Source organism: Entelurus aequoreus, linkage group LG16, assembly GCF_033978785.1.
Source record: "Entelurus aequoreus isolate RoL-2023_Sb linkage group LG16, RoL_Eaeq_v1.1, whole genome shotgun sequence".
NCBI classification, from domain to species: Eukaryota; Metazoa; Chordata; class Actinopteri; order Syngnathiformes; family Syngnathidae; genus Entelurus; species Entelurus aequoreus.
Genome location: NC_084746.1, coordinates 50526860 through 50547991, shown reverse-complemented (window position 1 = coordinate 50547991; position 21132 = coordinate 50526860). Strand labels below are relative to the sequence as shown.

General features: G+C 38.3%; 1 protein-coding gene across 3 annotated transcripts in view; it reads left to right on the top strand.

Annotated features, from left to right (window-relative positions):
* The window catches only part of LOC133631151 (piezo-type mechanosensitive ion channel component 2), a 258049-nt gene that overhangs the window by 87174 nt on the left and 149743 nt on the right, over positions 1 to 21132 (top strand). For all 3 annotated transcript variants that reach the window (XM_062023258.1, XM_062023257.1, XM_062023256.1), the window contains exon 4: positions 15547 to 15589. In XM_062023258.1, the coding sequence (XP_061879242.1) occupies positions 15547 to 15589 (43 nt within the window). The remainder of the gene's footprint in view (positions 1 to 15546; positions 15590 to 21132) is intronic.

The following is a 21132-nucleotide window of genomic DNA, read 5'->3' as shown; positions in this document are numbered from 1 at the left end:
TGGCACTTCAAGTTCATATGTGAGTCAAGGTGACCAAATACTTTTGTCAATATAGTGTATATTGTAGACATGGTACATAGGAGGTGCACAGGCCATTTAATATGATCTTAATATGGTACATTAGCGGTATGTAGGCCATTAAATATGATCAAATTTAATCGATTAGTTGTTGCAGCCCTAATATATATATATATATATATATATATATATATATATATATATATATATATATATATATATATATATATATATATATATATATATATATATATATATATATATATATATATATATATATAGCTAGAATTCACTGAAAGTCAAGTATTTATTTTATTTATAATTCGGAGGTCTCTAGGTTGGCAAGTATGATGCTAATACCGGTATACCGTACAACCCTATTGCGCATATACGATTGTTTACATGTATTTTGGGTGCCAATGTCAGCTGTGAGTCACTAAATCGGAATCAGGCATTTGGAATTGCGGTGTAATTCCAAGCAAAAGTGGTTGCATTAGTTGGAGGAGGTTCTGACATTAATGAAGAATTTCCTAGTTTGGCAGCTATAATTGTCTTTTAGGGTAGGGGGGGGGGGGGAGATTCCTGCGTTTTGCTGCATTTATCTGTTTCTTGACCATTTCCTGCATTTCGAGTCAATGCCTTCCTTATCTAAAGTTTCTAAATCTGGTATTCATCCCCCTGACACCCTTTTCCTTTTGGCAGTACAGCGTAAACAAGAAGCCCTCCTTCACACGGAGGCCGTTATCCTCCCCTTGCCCTCTCCCTCCAGAAAGGTTTCTATCATTTCCTCTCCACATGTCAGCCAACTACACCGTTAGAGCGGAACACAGAGTCCCGTATGACGGAGGGAAGCCTGGCGAGCTCAGGTCATTGACTGGTCACTCCGCCTCAGAGTCATCCGTCTTTGTTGTATGTGCTGACTGCACACGTGGAGGCTGACTGTACAGTATTTACAAATAGTTTTTGGGCTGATGTGTTAACCGACCAAGACATGGGTGGAGCTGGCTAAAGGGGAAGGCGGGGATGTCTTATCATGTTGGAACTGTCACTTTTTTCGTTTCATTTTCCTGCGATTGTGCCGAGCAACGACTCCACCCATCAGCGGGGCTTAAGGAGGCTCACGCTTGCCATTACAATTTTGTTTTCATATCTTTCTTTGTTTTGTTTCGCCTGTGTTTGTGACACTTGCTTAGGGATGACCTTTGCCAAGCAGTAAGAAATGTGCTGTTTGCACCTCCCACTGCCGATCCTCTTCCTCGCATCTCATCCAAACTTAACCTCTTGACATTCTTGCTGTGTGAGCTCATTTCAGATAATAATACCTGGGCGTAGAGGGGTTTGCAGATGTTCTGTTTTGGAAATACTGTGAGACACTTACAGTAGCTTTATCTCAACGTGCCCTCTGACTGGTCGACATAACTGAAATTAAAACCAAAACCATTTATTTACATTACATTTACACTGACTCGGAAAATGGGTGATAATAAATGATTAGTTAATAAAGGATGCTTTTATTTTGTAGAGTTTTCCTCGTTTTCATAGGCCCCATTGAGCCTCAAATTTCGAGAAAAGCAGTCAACCATGTATGTTGACAGGTTGTGAGTTCAAACCCAGGCCGAGTCATACCAAAGACTATAAAAATGGGACCCATTACCTCCCTGCTTGGCACTCAGCATCAAGGGTTGGAATCGGGGGTTAAATCACCACAAATGATTCCTAGCCACGGCCACCGCTGCTGCTCACTGCTCCCCTCACCCTCCCAGGGGGTGATCAAGGGTGATGGGTCAAATCAGAATCAGAAATACTTTATTAATCCCAGACGGGAAATTAAAATGTTAAGCCCAATCCCATTCAAGATCAGACAAACATTACAGGGAGACAGAACGGGATCGCTGACGGGTCTACCAACTTCCGGCGCCCCTTACAAAAAACGTGAGACACAGGTAAACAATGGGGGGCTGAGAAAAAAAAAATCGGTCTTAGCCTGGACCCCTGGAGACGGGGTCCATACTGAGGGCAAGGGAAAATAGCACACATCCCTCTTACATGTGTGTAAGAGAGAAATATCAAACATCAAAGGACATTAAAGACATTAAACGAGCAGAGCTGATGCAACCAGCCACTTCTACATACAGCTATGAATAAAAAGTAAAAGAAACATATACACTGTGGTGGCCTCTGCGGTGTTCCACGCCATTGTCTGCTGGGGTGGAGGGAGCATGGCCAGAGACAGGAGCAGACCCAACAAAGCAACCAAGAGAGCCGACTCCCCTCTCGGCCGCCCACTAACTCGGCCAGTGTCCAGTCCGCATGGATGAGCGAGGATGCGTCTAATGAGACTGAGAGAATAATTTCACCACACCTAGTGTGTGTGTGTGACAATCATCAGTGGCCTAGTGGTTAGAGTGTCCGCCCTGAGATCGGTAGGTTGTGAGTTCAAACCCCGGCCGAGTCATACCAAAGACTATAAAAATGGGACCCAATACCTCCCTGCTTGGCACTCAGCATCAAGGGTTGGAATTGGGGGTTAAATCACCAAAATGATTCCCGGGCGCGGCACCGCTGCTGCCCACTGCTCCCCTCACCTCCCAAGGGGTGAACAAGGGGATGGGTCAAATGCAGAGGACAAATTTCACCACACCTAGTGTGTGTGTGACAATCATTGGTACTTTAACTTTTAACTTAATTGGTACTTTAACTTGATCAACTTACTGTAAGCGGGCACTTTTTAATAATTATAGTAACTACCAAATTCCCATGTAAATTTTGATTGGCCTGGATACCTCTGGCCTACAGTTGAAACAATTAAAATGAGCTAAAATGCTAGCATAAAAATGTTAGCATGTTTACGTTAACATAACAGAAAAAGTTTGTATACTTTTAAGATGGCATCAATAACCAAAAGCCATGATTTTTAAGTTGTAATGAAAACAATTTGCTAAAATGCTGGCATATAACATCAGCATGCTAATGTTAGTATGATAACATTGGAAAAGTTTGCCTATTTTTTAAGATTGTGCCAAGTATCGATAGCCATCATTTTTAGGTTGAAACAAATACAATTAGCAAAAATGTTAGCATACAACTTTAACATGCTAACATTAGCATCATAACACAGGAGAAGTTAGGATACTTTTAAGATGGCACCAAGTAACAAAATCCATGATTTTTAGGTTTAAACATACAGATTTAGCTAAATTGCTAGTATGTAGGTTAAGCATGCCAATGCTGTCATACAGATAAGAGGAAATACTGTGAGACCCGCTTATCTCGACGTGCCCTCTGACTGGTCGACATAACTGAAATTGAAACCAAAACTAACCAATTATTACATTTACACTGACTAGGAAAGTGGGTGATAATAAAGGATGGTTTTATTTGGAAACATTTTCATAATTTTCATAGGCCCCATTGGGCCTCAAAATTTTAATAATTATAGTAAATACAAAATTCCCATGTAAATTTTGATGGGCCTGTTATAGGTCTGTAAACCTCTGGCCTAGAGTTGAAACAATTAAAATGAGCTAAAATGCTACCATAAAAATGTTAGCATGTTTACACTAAGATAACAGAAAAAGTTTTTATACTTTCAAGATGGCATCAAGAATCAAAAGCCATGATTTTTAAGTTGTTATGAAAAACATTTGCTAAAATGCTGGCATATAACATTAGCATGCTAATGTTAGCATGATAACATATTAAAAGTTTGCCTACTTTTTAAGATCGCGCCAAGTATCGAAAGCCATAATTGAAACAAATACAATTACCAAAAATGTTAGCATAAAACTTTAACATGCTAACACTAGCATGATAACATAGGAGAAGTTAGGATACTTCTAAGATGTCACCAAGTAACGAAATCCATGATTTTTAGGTTTAAACATACAGATTTAGCTAAAATTGCTAGTATGTAGGGTAAGGTTGTACGGTATACCGGTATTAGTATAGTACCCCGATACTAATGAATCATATTCGGTATTATACCGCCTCATTTTCCACCACTTTTCCTAATAATGTTGACAAAATAATAGAATGGAAAATTACACAAAATGTTACTGCATATGTCAGCAGACTAAATTAGGAGCCTTTGTTTGTTTATTTGTATACTTATAAAAGACAAGTTGTCTAGTATGTTCACTATTTTATTTAAGGACAAACGTGCAATAAGAAACATATGTTTAATGTACCGTGAGATTTTTTGTTAAAATAAAGCCAATAAGGCAATTTTTTTGTGCTCCCCTTTTTTTTAAAAAGTACAGAAAAGTATCTAAATAATTTTAGTACCGGTACCAAAATATTGGTATCGGGACAACACTAATGTAGGGTTAGCATGCTAATGTTGTCATACAGATAAGAGGAAATACAAAAAATGGCTAGACAGTTATATAATGTTCCTACACAATGTCTGGTATATATTTGTATTTTTATATGAGTAAAATTGGCTAAAATGTTCAAATGTTATAGTTAGCATGCAGGCACTTAGCAAGATAGCATGTCCTGAATGCAGTGAACACTTAGACCAGTGTTTTTCAACCTTGCCGTGAGATACAGTCTGGTGTGCCGTGGGAGATGATCTAATTTCACCTATTTGGGTTAAAAATATTTTTTCCAAACCAGTAATTACAATACGCAAATAATGTGCCGTTGTTGAGTGTCTGTACTGTCTGGAGATCGGCAGACTTACCACGTTATACTCTTCCATATCAGTAGGTGGCATCAGGTAGCTAATTGCTTTGTAGATGTCGGGAACAGCGGGAGGCAGTGTGCAGGTAAAAAGGTGTCTAATGCTTAAACCAAAAATAAACAAAAGGTGAGTGCCCCTAAGAAAAGGCATTGAAGCTTAGGGAAGGCTATGCAGAACGAAATTAAAACTGAACTGGCTACAAAGTAAACAAAAACAGAATGCTGGACGACAGCAAAGACTTACTGTGGAGCGAAGACGGCGTCCACAAAGTACATCCTAACATGACATGACAATCAACAATGTCCCCACAGAGAAGGATTAAAAACAACTGAAATATTCTTGATTGCTAAAACAAAGTAGATGCGGGAAATATCAAAGGAAGACATGAAACTGCTACAGGAAAATACCAAAAAAAGAGAAAAAGCCAACAAAATAGGAGCGCAAGACAAGAACTAAAGCACTACACACAGGAAAACAGCAAAAAACTCCAAATAAGTCAGGGCGTGACGTGACAGGTGGTGACAGTACATCTACTTTGAGACAAGAGCTATAGTGATGCATGCTTGGTTATGGTTTAAAGTCATATCCAACAATTGCGACAATGACTTTTTACTGTCGACCGAGTTTCGTTTTTTAATGATTTCTGCTGGGGGTGTGCCTTCGCATTTTTTCAACGCAAAAAAATGTGCCTTGACTCAAAAAAGCTTGAAAAACACTGGTTTAGACGTTGGAACGATGAAAATCCGTTGAGAAATGAGGAAACTAAGAGATTGTAAAACACTTACATTCATATTAATTGGGGGGGACTTGCTCTCTGCCCATTGAAGCTTAGGACAGTCACTGCACAGGACAGGAAGGAAGTATACTCATTTAGTCTGAGAAAAAACTCACGGGAGGGACTGCCATGTGGCTTCTAAGGAGCTCATCTAATTGGCTTCAGCTGGAGTTATGGTGAGGCACACGCACCCACTAAAAGAAATACCGTAATTTCCGGACTATAAGCCGCACCTGACTATAAGCCGCACCAGCTAAATTTAGGGGAAAATACAGATTGCTCCATATATAAGCCGCACCCGACTATAAGCCGCAGGGTTTTGATGTGTAATTACCGTAGTACAGGGGTCACCAACCTTTTTGAAACCAAGAGCTACTTCTTGGGTACTGATTAATGCGAAGGGCTACCAGTTTGATACACACTTAAATAAATTGCCAGAAATAGCCAATTTGCTCAATTTACCTTTAACTCTATGTTATTATTAATAATTAATGATATTTACACTTAATTGAACGGTTTAAAAGAGGAGAAAACACAAAAAAAATTACAATTAAATTTTGAAACATAGTTTGTCTTCAATTTCGACTCTTTAAAATTCAAAATTCAACCGAAAAAAAGAAGAGAAAAACTTAAAAAAATAATTTATGGAACATCATTAGTAATTTTTCCTGATTAAGATTAATTTTAGAATTTTGATGACATGTTTTAAATAGGTTAAAATCCAATCTACAATTTGTTAGAGTATATAGCAAATTGGACCAAGCTATATTTCTAACAAAGACAAATGACTATTTTTTCTAGATTTTCCAGAACAAAAATTAAAAAAAAAATTCAAAAGACTTTGAAATAAGATTTAAATTTGATTCTACAGATTTTCTGGATTTGCCAGAATAATTTTTTTGAATTTTAATCATAATAAGTTTGAAGAAATATTTCACAAATATTCTTCGTCAGAAAAATAGAAGCTAAAATGAAGAATTAAATTAAAATCTATTTATTATTCTTTACAATAAAAAATTGTTTTTACTTGAACATTGATTTAAATTGTCAGGAAAGAAAAGGAAGGAATTTAAAAGGTAAAAAGGTATATGTGTTTAAAAATCCTAAAATCATTTTTAAGGTTGTATTTTTTCTCTAAAATTGTCTTTCTGAAAGTTATAAGAAGCAAAGTAAAAAAATGAATGAATTTATTTAAACAAGTGAAGACCAAGTCTTTAAAATATTTTCTTGGATTTTCAAATTCTATTTGAGTTTTGTCTCTCTTAGAATTAAAAATGTCGGGCAAAGCGAGACCAGCTTGCTAGTAAATAAATACAATTTAAAAAATAGATGCAGCTCACTGGTAAGTGCTGCTATTTGAGCTATTTTTAGAACAGGCCGGCGGGCTACTCATCTGGTCCTTACGGGCTACCTGGTGCCCGCGGGCACCGCGTTGGTGACCCCTGCCGTAGTATATAGGGGTTCCTGCTACCACGGAGGGGATTGTCGGGACAGAGATGACTGTTTGGGAACGCAAAGCGTCCCATTTGTTAACAATAAATCTTTTAATCATTCAATCAAACTTTCACATCTTTGACATGGCGAACAGCATTCGTGCAGAGTACAAATAATACAACGCTGCAAAGTAATACAAAGTGCTCGCCTGTACGTTATCAAAATAACCAGCCTACCGGTATATGAAAAGTCAGTCTTTAATCATTGTGTCATCGTCTTCCTCCTGCGTACTAAAACCACCGAAATCCTCTTCGTCTGTGTCGGAGAAGAACAGGCCGTAAATAAGCCGCACCCTTGTATAAGCCGCAGGGACCAGAACGAGGGGAAAAAGTAGCGGCTTATAGTCCGGAAATTACGGTAACTCTTTAAAATATTAGAGAGCATTAGGCTGACATTGAACAGTTGTTCTGTGAAGTTTCAGGAAATATGGGGGTGGTTTCCTAAAATATGTAAAAGAGACTGATCTCAAATTTAACCCTGATTTAAAAAGTAATTAAAAAGTAAATCATTTATGAGCCTTTTGTCCGCTTTTGTGTATTGCTGCACCGTGTTTTGGACATTCAGGAGTGCAGTTGTCTGTGGCTTCATGTCAATATTTGCTTGTATCGTACTTATTTTATGGATGAGTTTTTTTTTCCTTTTTTATATATATTTATATATACGTATATATATAATTTTTGTAGGTTACTTGTTTGGAGGAGAGAAAAAAACATTTGACATGTGTTCAATTGAATTTCTGGGGCCGTACTTATCAAGCTTCTTAGAATGACTCCTAAGAAGTCTGCTAAGAGTTGACTTAAGAGTAAATAAATTCTTCGCTGAAAGCTGCACTTAAAAGTTAGTTATCAAGCGTCTTACTCACACTTTCAGCGAAGTGTAGGACTGAATTTTAAGTGTCACACTCGGAGCTAAATTACGACATTACTGTGTGCCGTAAACGGAATTTTAGGTGACGTCATTTCTGTGTCCATAGAAATGACCAATCACGGAAGGGAATCCCTTGTCTAAAAATAAAGAAATATCTTAGAAATATTTAAGTGGACAATGGGAGTGTATATTTTCACAATAAACTACAAAATAATACAAAACAAACAAACAATATTGGCAATGAATCAAAAATAAATGTTTCCTTTTTGTTGCACCTTTCCTGCTTCCTGCTCCCAGACCGTAACAAAGAGGCAGGGGAGACACTTCTCCAGGATGTATGCTCGGGGCAACACCCTTCACTTTACCCGGCAGTGGGTCTCCACAGCGGACGACTTTAGAGTGAATGATGAGTCCGGCGATTAGTTGCAAATCTTGCTTTATTGATTGCTTGCACACAGCCAATCCAACACAAAACAAACTAGTCCCCGCTCGCACTCACAGTACCGCTCCCTCTCTTCTCTCGCCCACACACTCACTGACGTCACTCACCTCACATGCTGTCACCTATTAAAGGGTCACACACACACACACATACGCTACTCTCATAACATTTTCTTTTCAATTCATTAATTAGGCAACTAATTTGAAACTGGTGTGGGTGGCTCTATATATACTAGTCCACTGCAGCCACATGCAGAAATCAACAGGGAATCGAAAATTATTAAATCTGTGACAAAAATAATACCTGCACTGTCTAAACGATACCGTTTGATCAGCTGCTCGTCATCAAACAAAGATGAACGTTCGCGCCCGTCTCTCGCCTCAGTGCCATCCCCTGCTGGCAACTCCTAACCACTTAAGACACCTCTGAAGGTCTCTTAAATATCGTGGAGAGTAGGAGTGATTCTTAGACTTAAGAAGATTGATAAAAAGCTTTTATTCTTAAGTTTGAGAGTAGGACTAAATTAAGCAAATTTTCAGGACTTAAGTGTAAAATGGCACTCTAAGAAGCTTGATAAGTACGGCCCCTGGTCTGTGTAAGTCAAAAATCCAATAATCAATTGTTTAAAGAAAAATAATTTGTTAATTACACAGAGTAACTGCATTGCATCTCTCAACATAATCTCCTAATGGAGTTTTCGGGCTTTCCTGGCAGCCTCCGAACATTTTCATTAGATCATTTTGGGGGGTGGGGGCGAAGCACTTTTGCTCTTAAATGATTTCCTCAGGCTGGAGGCTTTGTCGTGATCAATCATTGTTGCTAGTTCGACTCCCTGAGAGGCTTGACTTGGAGCGTGTATTTGGGTCGGAGTTGTGGTGCTCCTTCTAGCACACGTTTGCTTGTGTTTGGTAAATTTGTTTGTTGAAAGTCGTCAAACAATTCCTTGAAGCAACTGCTCATTTCATCCATGTTCAACTTCGGTCAGTGTTTTTGTTTGTTTCATTGTGTGTCTTTACTACAATCTTTTTCTAAATCTAGATGTTTCTTTGTGTAATATACACCCGTTACCATGTTGACCTGAATTGACACCATATCCTTGATTGATTGATTGATTCTTTTATTAGTAGGTTGCACAGTGAAGTACATATTCCGTACAATTGACCACTAAATGGTAACACCCCAATAAGTTTTTCAACTTGTTTAAGTCGGGGTCCACTTAAATTGATTCATGATACAGATATATACTATCATATATACTATCATCATAATACAGTCATCACACAAGATAATCACATTGAATTATTTACATTATTTACAATCAGGGGTGTGGATGGGGGGGGGGGGATATGGACATCAAGTAGTGGACATAGAGAGAGAGAGAGAGAGAGAGAGAGAGAGAGAGAGAGAGATCAGAAGGCATAAGAAAAAGAAAAAGTATCTGCATTTGATTGTTTACATTTGATTATTAGCAATCCGGGGAGGGTGTTAGTTTAGGGTTGTAGCTGCCTGGAGGTGAACTTTTATTGCGGTTTTGAAGGAGGATAGAGATGCCCTTTCTTTTATACCTTTTGGGAGCGCATTCCACATTGATGTGGCATAGAAAGAGAATGAGTTAAGACCTTTGTTAGTTCGGAATCTGGGTTTAACGTGGTTAGTGGAGCTCCCCCTGGTGTTGTGGTTATGGCGGTCATTTACGTTAAGGAAGTAGTTTGACATGTACTTCGGTATCAGGGCGGTGTAGCGGATTTTATAGACTAGGCTCAGTGCAAGTTGTTTAACTCTGTCCTCCACCTTGAGCCAGCCCACTTTAGAGAAGTGGGTAGGAGTGAGGTGTGATCTGGGGTGAAGGTCTAGTAGTAACCTGGCTAGCTTGTTCTGAGATGTTTGGAGTTTAGATTTGAGGGTTTTGGAGGTGCTAGGGTACCAGGAGGTGCATGCGTAATCGAAAAAGGGTTGAACGAGAGTTCCCGCCAGAATCCTCATGGTGCTTTTGTTGACCAGAGAGGAAATTCTGTAGAGAAATCTCGTTCGTTGGTTAACCTTTTTGATTACCTTGGTTGCCATTTTATCACAGGAAAGGTTAGCCTCTAGAATGGAACCTAGGTAGGTGACCTCATCTTTCCTGGTGATAACAATGTCACCTACTTTTATGGTGAAGTCATTGACTTTCTTAAGTTTGATGTGGGACCCAAACAGGATGGATTCTGTTTTACCCAAGTGTATGGATAGCATATACAAACATGTGTGTCGTCCGTTTGAACAAATAAATGCTGCCCTCAAATAGAAGCCTTCTTTCTCGCAGTCCATGCAAGGCAAACACAGACAATATCAAATTAGTGTTAGTCAGAGGTCCACACAGCCCTCATCCATCTGGAGAGCAGTAACTTCCACGTCCGCTTGCTCTTCCTGGACTTCACAGACCCATCCCACAGACACTAGTGTAGAAGCTGGACACAGTAGGGCTGAGTTCCTCATTGGGGAAATGGGTCGTGGACTTCCTGATCAACAGACCGACAGACTGTCAGGTTCCACAACACTGTCTCCTCTTCCATCTCTCTTAGCAGCACTGGCTGCCTCCAGGGATGTGTGCTGAGCCCCCTCCACTTACAACTACTAACCTATAACTGCACTGCAAAACACCCCAGCTGTCACAGTGTGGAGCACAGCAGTAGTGGGAGGCATCCCGGACAATGATGAGTTCGAGTACATCGAATAGGTAGAACACTTGGTGGATTGTTGCAAAAGCAACAACCTTTGCATCAATTTAAAACACACCAAAGAGATAGTGGTGGACATCAGTAAGGTACACTCTGAAGCAGCTTTGGAAGTGGTCTCCAGCTTGAGGCCCCCGTTTACACTAAGCCGGATAAGGTTATCTAGGGTAAATCACACCTAACCTTATCCGTGGCCACACACAATGCCATCGTTGAAGACCCCTACCTCCCTCTGTCCACCGACCGACTACGCACGCGCGGAAAATGAGCACGTCAGTCATCTCCAGTGTTGCTTTGTGTGCAAGTTCTTAAATGTAACTTAACTGAACAGTATCCAGTGTTGTGGTATTTCAATTAACTGGAATCCAGTGTGCTGTGGGGCCCTATTGTAGTGAATCACACCTGAGCCATCATAAATTAATGAAATCTTTATTAGACACGTAAACAATGTGATAAAGAACATTTTACATCAATCAATCTAGGGATCTAGATATCTGGTCAGGACACTCCTCACTCTTTTGCCTTCACCTTCATTGTCCATTCCTTTTTGGTGACTTGATATACTCTGGACCTAGACGTCGAGTCCGCGACATACATGGCGGACAATAACTGATACAGTCCGCTTTGCCAGTCCAAATGCATTCGCCATTTTCCTCGACGGCCAGGTAATACAAAGCACACGCTATCTTTTTTATCACATCCACGGGAGCCCGCATTCTCGCTGTCTCTCCTTCGACAAATGGAAGAAGTTTTTCGCTAAGTAGCATCACAGCTGACCCGGACGGACTTTGGAACGTTCTCTTGACGTCTGAGGAGTGTAGTATCCCAAATAGCTGCAATCGCTTTCTCTTAAGGTATTCACGTGTGATTTCCACAAGCGTCTGTACATGTAGAAGAAGGAGAAACACGAGCATGTCTGGATGACTCGCCTTCATATTTCCAGTGGTTAGCTCCGAGCTACCGAAACCGATTTATTATAAAGCTGGCTGTGGTGTGTTCTTTCTGACATCACTTCCTGTGTGGGCGAGGTCTTTCTGGCGTCACTTCCTCTCCGAACTCACTTTGTAAATGATCAATGAGTCCATACAAGGCTAAGTGCCGGAGATTCAAGAATTACACGACTGACTTACCCATGTAAAAATTTGTCCGAGGAGGGGGTCCTTAAACAATGGTTTAGTGTGGCTTAAACGGGGCTTAGGCTAAATAATTATTCGTTTAAGGGGTTAAACGACTTAGTGTAGACATGGCCTCAATATCTTGAGGTTGATCTATCCAGAGAGTTCACGTGGAACCAGAACACTTCCTGTCTGCTCAAGAAGCCACACCGGTGTCTCTACTTCCTCAGGAAGCTGTGGCGTGTTGGACAAGGGCGTTCCATCATTAGAAGCTTCTACATATGTGGTGGAGAGCACCCTCAGCACCAGCATAACGGTGTAGCACAGCAGCTGTACGGCTGAAAAGAGGAAGACACGGCAGAGGTTGGTAAAAGCTGCTAAAAGATGGTGGGGAGCAGCCTTCTTCCCACCACAGATATCATCCACAGATGCAGAAAGTGGGCTCTCTGCATCACCATGGGTCGCACCCACCCTGCACACCCTCTCTTTGATCACACCTCTATGACAGGAGGCTGCGAAGCATCCGGAGTTGGACCACGATACAGAGGAACAACTTATTTCCAGAAGCTGTTAGACTCTAATGGTGCTCTGTAGCTATGGATACCAATCTCCCCCACCCACACCCCTTCCATCGGTGCTACTGGGAAATGTAGTTAAGCTAAGTAGCTTCACTAAATGTACAGTCGTGGTCAGAAGTTGACATACACTTGTAAAGAACATAATGTCATGGCTGTCTTGAGTTTCCAATAACTTCTACAACTCTTATTTTTTTGTGATAGAGTGATTGGAGCTCATACTTGTTAGACACAAAAAACATTCATGAAGTTTGGTTCTTTTATGAATTTATTATGGGTCTTCTGAAAATGTGAGCAAATCTGCTGGGTCAAAAGTATACATACAGCAATGTTAATATTTGGTTACATGTCCCTTGGCAAGTTTCACTACAATAAGGCGCTTTTGGTAGCCATCCACAAGCTTCTGCTTGAATTTTTGACCACTCCTCTTGACAAAATTGGTGCAGTTCTGCTAAATTTAATGGTTTTCTGACATGGACTTGTTTCTTCAGCATTGTCCACACGTTTAAATCAGGACTTTGGGAAGGCCATTCTAAAACCTTCCTTCTAGCCTGATTTAGCCATTCCTTTACCACTTTTGACGTGTGTTTGGTGTCATTGTCCTGTTGGAACACCCAACTGTGCCCAAGACCCAACCTTCGGGCTGATGATTTTAGGTTGTTCTGAAGAATTTGGAGGTAATCCTCTTTTTTCCATTGTCCCATTTAAAGCACCAGTTTCATTGGCAGCAAATCAGGCCCAGAGCATAATACTACCACCACCATGTTTGACGGTAGGAATTATGTTCCTGGGATTAAAGGCTTCTGGGGCAAGCTTCTGGTTGAATTTTTTATCACTCCTCTTGACAAAATTGGTGAAGTTCTGCTAAATTTGTTGGTTTTCTGCCATGGACGTGTTTTTTTCAGCAGTCCACACGTTCTCAATGGGGTTTAAGTCAGGACTTTGGGAAGGCCATTCTAAAACCTTAATTCTAGCCTGATTTACCACTTTTGATGTGTGTTTGGGGTCATTGTCCTGTTGGAACACCCAACTGCGCCCAAGACCCAACCTGATGATCTTAGGTTGTCCTGAAGAATTTGGAGGTAATCCTCCTTTTTCATTGTCCCATTTACTCTCTGTAAAGCACCAGTTCCATTGGCAGCAAAACAGGCCCAGGGCATAATACTACCACCACCATGCTTGACGGTAGGAGTGGTGCCTCACCTTTTCTCCTCCAAACATATTGCTGGGTATTGTGGCCAAACATCTACATTTTTGTTTTCATCTGACCACAGAACTTTCCTCCAGAAGGTCTTATCTTTGTCCATGTGATGTCAGATGAAACACAAATGTAGCTGTTTACTCTATGACAAAAAAATAAGAGTTGTAGAAATGATTGGAAACTCAAGACAGCCATGACATTATGTTCTTTACAAAGTGTAAAGCTGATGATTTTAGGTTGTTCTGAAGAATTTGGAGGTAATCCTCTTTTTTCCATTGTCCCATTTAAAGCACCAGTTTCATTGGCAGCAAAACAGGCCCAGAGCATAATACTACCACCACTATGTTTGACGGTAGGAATTATGTTCCTGGGATTAAAGGCTTCTGGAGCAAGCTTCTGGTTGAATTTTTTTATCACTCCTCTTGACAAAATTGGTGCAGTTCTGCTAAATTTGTTGGTTTTCTGCCATGGACGTGTTTTTTTCAGCAGTCCACACGTTCTCAATGGGGTTTAAGTCAGGACTTTGGGAAGGCCATTCTAAAACCTTAATTCTAGCCTGATTTACCACTTTTGATGTGTGTTTGGGGTCATCGTCCTGTTGGAACACCCAACTGCGCCCAAGACCCAACCTGATGATCTTAGGTTGTTCTGAAGAATTTGGAGGTAATCCTCCTTTTTCATTGTCCCATTTACTCTCTGTAAAGCACCAGTTCCATTGGCAGCAAAACAGGCCCAGGGCATAATACTACCACCACCATGCTTGACGGTAGGAGTGGTGCCTCACCTTTTCTCCTCCAAACATATTGCTGGGTATTGTGGCCAAACATCTACATTTTTGTTTTCATCTGACCACAGAACTTTCCTCCAGAAGGTCTTATCTTTGTCCATGTGATGTCAGATGAAACACAAATGTAGCTGTTTACTCTATCACAAAATAATAAGAGTTGTAGAAATGATTAGAAACTCAAGACAGCCATGACATTATGTTTTTTACAAGTGTATGTAATATTTTGACCGCGGCTGTAGCTTGTTACTGCCCATCACTGCTAGCCACTCGTTCTAAAACAAATAAAATATGTACTTTTTAAGTGTATCATGTGTAGTCTCCTGAGTGTTGTCACATGCTCCATAAAGCACAAACTTCAAGCAGTTCACCTCCTAATTAGTCGCTAAATAAACCGAGCAGACCTTCCTCACTAAGGAGGCATAAATATGTTGCTACTGCTGTGTTTGGTCTGGCCGCACAACAAAGGCTGTTTGTCTCGGCCTCCTGAATAGCTGGAAACGTCCCGCTGCTGCGGAGTGACGTTCAGGAACACTTCAACCAGTCGGAACGCAGGGTGCAGGAAAGATGGCGTTCTTATGCCGGCGTATTTAACATCTGCTTCAACTCCAAAATGTTTAATATTGTGCTGTACTACATCACACTAAGAGATGATTCTTATAATACTTTGATTATAACAGCATGTTGTTAAGTGAATAGCTCTCTGACCCAGTGGTGTGCCTAAGAAAGTGTCCGGTTTTTTATTTGATGCAAACACTCATTGGTTGCCATGTCTGAAATACATTTCTCAACACATTGACAAATTATCCTGACTATGCGGTTTGCTCCTACCAATACTACATAAGCCTACTAAACATTTTTGCATCTCCCCATCCAGGTTCTGCATGGGAGAGATCCATAAGGCAAATTGGATTTGAGAGGTAAGAAAGACTTTTTGCAACAACTCAAATCAAAAACAGCGATATTACAGTAGCGTTAACATGAGGCTGGTCGTATGTTAAAGCACTATTATTTCCATCTTTTTAAGCGTGTCTAAAGTTAGGGCGTGTTTGGTTGATCCGAGCAGATTCCTGTCAGAGTTGAGCAATCTATTTTCAAGAATTGCAAGACCGACTGACGCCTGATGACCGAGAGAGTCAGCATAAAGGGAATTATTGCGCAATGCAGATGTGATGACATTTGATCTTAGCTTTTAGCACAGCAACATCCTTGGATTTATTGGGATAAAATAATTGGTATACTAGCCGTATACCACAAGTTGGAATGCATAAAAAAAGAAAGACATACACTGCAACAACTGAAATCTAAGTAAGATTAAATATCTCAAATAAGGGGGATATTTGCTTATTTTCTGTCTGATAAGATAATTCTTCTCACGAAGCAGATTTTATGTTAGAGTGTTTTACTTGTTTTAAGGGTTTTGGTCCTAAATAATCTCAGTAAGATATTACAGCTTGTTGCTGAGATTTGATGACCTATATTGAGTAAAACATGCTTGAAACTAGAATATCAACTGTTGCAAAGCTGTGTCATCAACACTCACAAGTATAAAACTACTTTTTTAATAATGATAGTAATAATGTCTTATTTCAAGCATGAAAAAAAAAAATCATGACTTTGACACAATTGTGTCTCATAATTAAACAGATGACAGCCAAATGTACTTTGCTGTTTTATGTTCAATGAAACAATAGAAAATACGTACTCATATAGTAGTACACTTGTTATTAGTGAGAATATACTTATTTTAATTAGGGATGTCCGATAATGGCTTTTTGCCGATATCCGATATTCCGATATTGTCCAACTCTTTAATTACCGATACCGATATCAACCGATACCGATATCAACCGATATATGCAGTCGTGGAATTAACACATTATTATGCCTAATTTGGACAACCATGTATGGTGAAGATAAGGTACTTTTTAAAAAATAATAATAAAATAATTAAATTAAAAACATTTTCTTGAATAAAAAAGAAAGTAAAACAATATAAAAACAGTTACATAGAAACTAGTAATGAAGGAAAATGAGTAAAATTAACTGTTAAAGGTTAGTACTATTAGTGGACCAGCAGCACGCACAATCATGTGTGCTTACGGACTGTATCCCTTGCAGACTGTATTGATATATATTGATATATAATGTAGGAACCAGAATATTGATAACAGAAAGAAATGGGGGGAGGGAGGTTTTTTGGGTTGGTGCACTAATTGTAAGTGTATCTTGTGTTTTTTATGTTGATTTAATAAAAAAAAACAAAAAACAAACAAACAAAAAAAACGATACAGATAATAAAAAAAACGATACCGATAATTTCCGATATTACATTTTAACGCATTTATCGGCCGATAATACCGGCAGGCCGATATTATCGGACATCCCTAATTTTAATGTATTTTTGGGTTCACTTAGGTTAGCTAATTTGACTTAATTTTGGAAAGTCTTGACAAGCCAAATTTTCTTGTTCTATTGGCAGATAATTTTGCTTAGTTCAAGTAAAATACCCCTCATTTTTGTATTTTTTTCTTGTTTTTGAACACTGACTTTTTGCAGTGTATATGTTCTTGTCTTACATAAGGATTGTGAATGATAGGCAAAAAAAATGCAGTTACCCTTTAAGGAACTTCACACCATATCTTTTTCATACTTATATATTCAGCTTACTTTACATGCAAAATTGTGTTCATTTCCTGTGTAAAAAAGAAAAGAAAATATTGTTTAATATAATAGAATATCAAAAAGCAAAATGGCCGTGGAAAATAACAATGAATTAAGAAATTTTTTTTGAAAAAAAAAAAGAAAATAATGTAACTAAAAAAAAAAGAGTAATACAATAAGATTACACAGGTGATAATAAATAGAAACTGGATAGAATGGAATAAGTGAATATATTAAAATAAAGACAAGTTAAACAGACATTAGGAATGAATGTATAATACCGGAGTAAAATTTTGGACTGAATCACACAATTATAAGTAGGGATGTCCGATAATGGCTTTTTGCCGATATCCGATATTCCGATATTGTCCAACTCTTTAATTACCGATACCGATATCAACCGATATATGCAGTCGTGGAATTAACACATTATTATGCCTAATTTGGACAACCAGGTATGGTGAAGATAAGGTACTTTTAAAAAAAAAATGTAAAATAAGATAAATAAATTAAAAACATTTTCTTGAATAAAAAAGAAAGTACAACAATATAAAAACAGTTACATAGAAACTAGTAATGAATGAAAATGAGTAAATTTAACTGTTAAAGGTTAGTACTATTAGTGGAGCAGCAGCACGCACAACATGTGTGCTTACGGACTGTATCCCTTGCAGACTGTATTGATATATATTGATATATAATGTAGGAAGCAGAATATTAATAACAGAAAGAAACAACCCTTTTGTGTGAATGAGTGTAAATGGGGGAGGGAGGTTTTTTGGGTTGGTGCACTAATTGTAAGTGTATCTTGTGTTTTTTATGTGGATTTAATAAAAAAAAAAAAAACGATACCGATAAAAAAAACAACCGATACCGATCATTTCCGATACTACATTTTAACGCATATATCGGCCGATATTATCGGACATCTCTAATTATAAGCATTGTTGAAATAGGTGTCATCTATAGCATGTTATTATTGTAGTGTTGTTCTCGTCAGTTGATGAATTCACAACATGAAAAAAGGTTAAAAGAGACCTATGATGAGTTTCGTCTTTTTAGACTTATTGTTAGAATATTGGATACTCGTGTTTAACAATGCCAAAGCATTCAATCTTAAAGGGGAACTGTACTTTTTATGGAATTTTGCCTATCGTTCTCAATCATTATGACAGACATGAAGATTATTTATTTATTTATTCATTTATTTTTTGCATTTTTGCGTTTTTTTCGTGTCGACCTCGCCATTTCCGGGTCTTAAATAGCTGTCAAAGTGTAACAACTTCTCGGAATACATCCTCAGACTTTTCCCGTCCAGGTGAGTTGCACAATAAACCTCCATGAAACGAGGAAACACCTCGCCAGTCGATCATGCAGTACCCATGCTTGTGATCACAGCGCCGCCATAAATAGTTCCTCTGCGTTAGCGCTTATAATAACAATATCACTAATACTTGGTTAATAAAAGTCACGAAATGTAAATGGAGTTTTGTTGATGGTTTTTGAATGATTATTTATTGGATTTTATGGGCGAAATAGAGGACCTCCCATGGGTTCAGCTGTAAGTGGACATTTATATACGTTTATTTAAAATTCAAAATGCATTAAAAAAAATTAATCCGTCATGTCTTTCATAATGATTGTGAACGAAAAAGTGCAGTTCCCCTTTAACGTTCATGCATTTTGGAGTGAGCTTGCATGCAGCTTTCTATGCCTCTGTTCACGTAATTTGTCAGCTATAACACAAAGCTAAGATGTGGATGTTTTGTTCAGATAGTTTAGCACAGGGGTCACCAACCTTTTTGAAAGCAAGAGCTACTTCTTGGGTACTGATTAATGCGAAGGGCTACCAGTTTGATACACACTCAAATAAATTGCCAGAAATAGCCAATTTGCTCAATTTACCTTTAACTCTGTTATTATTAATAATTAATGATATTTACACTTAATTGAACGGTTTAAAAGAGGAGAAAACACGAAAAAAATGACAATTAAATTTTGAAACATAGTTTATCTTCAATTTCGACTCTTTAAAATTCAAAATTCAACAGAAAAAAAGAAGAGAAAAACTAGCTCATTCGAATCTTTTTGAAAAAATTAAAAAAAGAATATATGGAACATCATTAGTAATTTTTCCTGATTAAGATTCATTTTAGAATTTTGATGACATATTTTAAATAGGTTAAAATCCAATCTACACTTTGTTAGAATATATAACAAATTGGACCAAGCTATATTTCTAACAAAGACAAATCATTATTTCTTCTAGATTTTCCAGAACAAAAATTTTAAAAGAATTTCAAAAGACTTTGAAATAAATTTCAAATTTGATTCTACAGATTTTCTAGATTTGCCGGAATAATTTTTTTGAATTTTAATCATAAGTTTGAAGAAATATTTCACAAATATTCTTTGTCGAAAAAACAGAAGCTAAAATGAAGAATTAAATTAAAATGTATTTATTATTCTTTACAATAAAAAATTTTTATTTACTTGAACATTGATTTAAATTGTCAGGAAAGAAGAGGAAGGAATTTAAAAGGTGAAAAGGTATATGTGTTTAAAAATCCTAAAACCATTTTTAAGGTTGTATTTTTTCTCTAAAATTGTCTTTCTGAAAGTTATAAGAAGCAAAGAAAACAAATTAATGAATTTATTTAAACAAGTGAAGACCAAGTCTTTAAAATATTTTCTTGGATTTTCAAATTCTATTTGAGTTTTGTCTCTCGTAGAATTAAAAATGTCGGGCAAAGTGAGACCAGCTTGCTAGTAAATAAATACAATTTAAAAAATAGAGGCAGCTCACTGGTAAGTGCTGCTATTTGAGCTATTTTTAGAACAGGCCAGCGGGCTACTCATCTGGTCCTTACGGGCTACTAGGTGCCCGCGGGCACCGCGTTGGTGACCCCTGGTTTAGCATATGTTGACTTGCAGTGTTTTTAGCATCGTTACTGTGGTCTCGTCGCATCCTTACATTTTTCTGTGTGCAGACCTTGCTGGAAAAATCTTGGGCGCACCTGATGTAGGATTACTGCTTCAGCTGTCAAATATCTATTAGATAAGAAGATGTTTATCGTTCGCAAAGTTTCCCCTATGCTAGAAATGCCACAATAACAGTAAACACCACTTTGCCGTCTGTGGTCTAAAGGCTCCTAAGCTTGTCCCTCTGTGGACTCCTGATGAAGCCTAAACCCAGTTAGGCTGCCGCTGTGTCTGCCTCCTCATTGCGCCTTGATCCTATTATGTACGGGAATGTCCAAACTGGGAAGGAATAAAACTTTTTTTTTTTTTTATCCCAACCGCATTCACCTTTAAATTGTTGGGGATCGTTGAAGACCACTTTTACAGATGTGACATTTTTTAATGTATATTCCACATTATTGTATGTTTTATGACATGAGTGTTAGAGGTTTTACTGCCGCTAATACTATGAGCATAATGATCAGTGTAAGTAGAGTCGTTAAATTGGATGTCGTCTTCTCTGCTGCTGATGCTTTCCTCTGTTTTCATGCATGAGAGGATGCACATTACGACTTAAGGCTTACCTGTTCAAATGTTTTCAATTGGATTTTTCAGTTTTTTGTCAGAGTCACTAATATGTTTCTTGCTTCTTGTCAACACTTTCATTAAAGGCCTACTGAAAGCCACTACTACCGACCACGCAGTCTGATAGTTTATACATCAATGATGAAATCTTAACATTCCAACACATGCCAATACGGCCGGGTTAACTTATAAAGTGACATTTAAAACTTCCCGGGAAATATCCGGCTGAAACGTCGCGGTATGATGACGTATG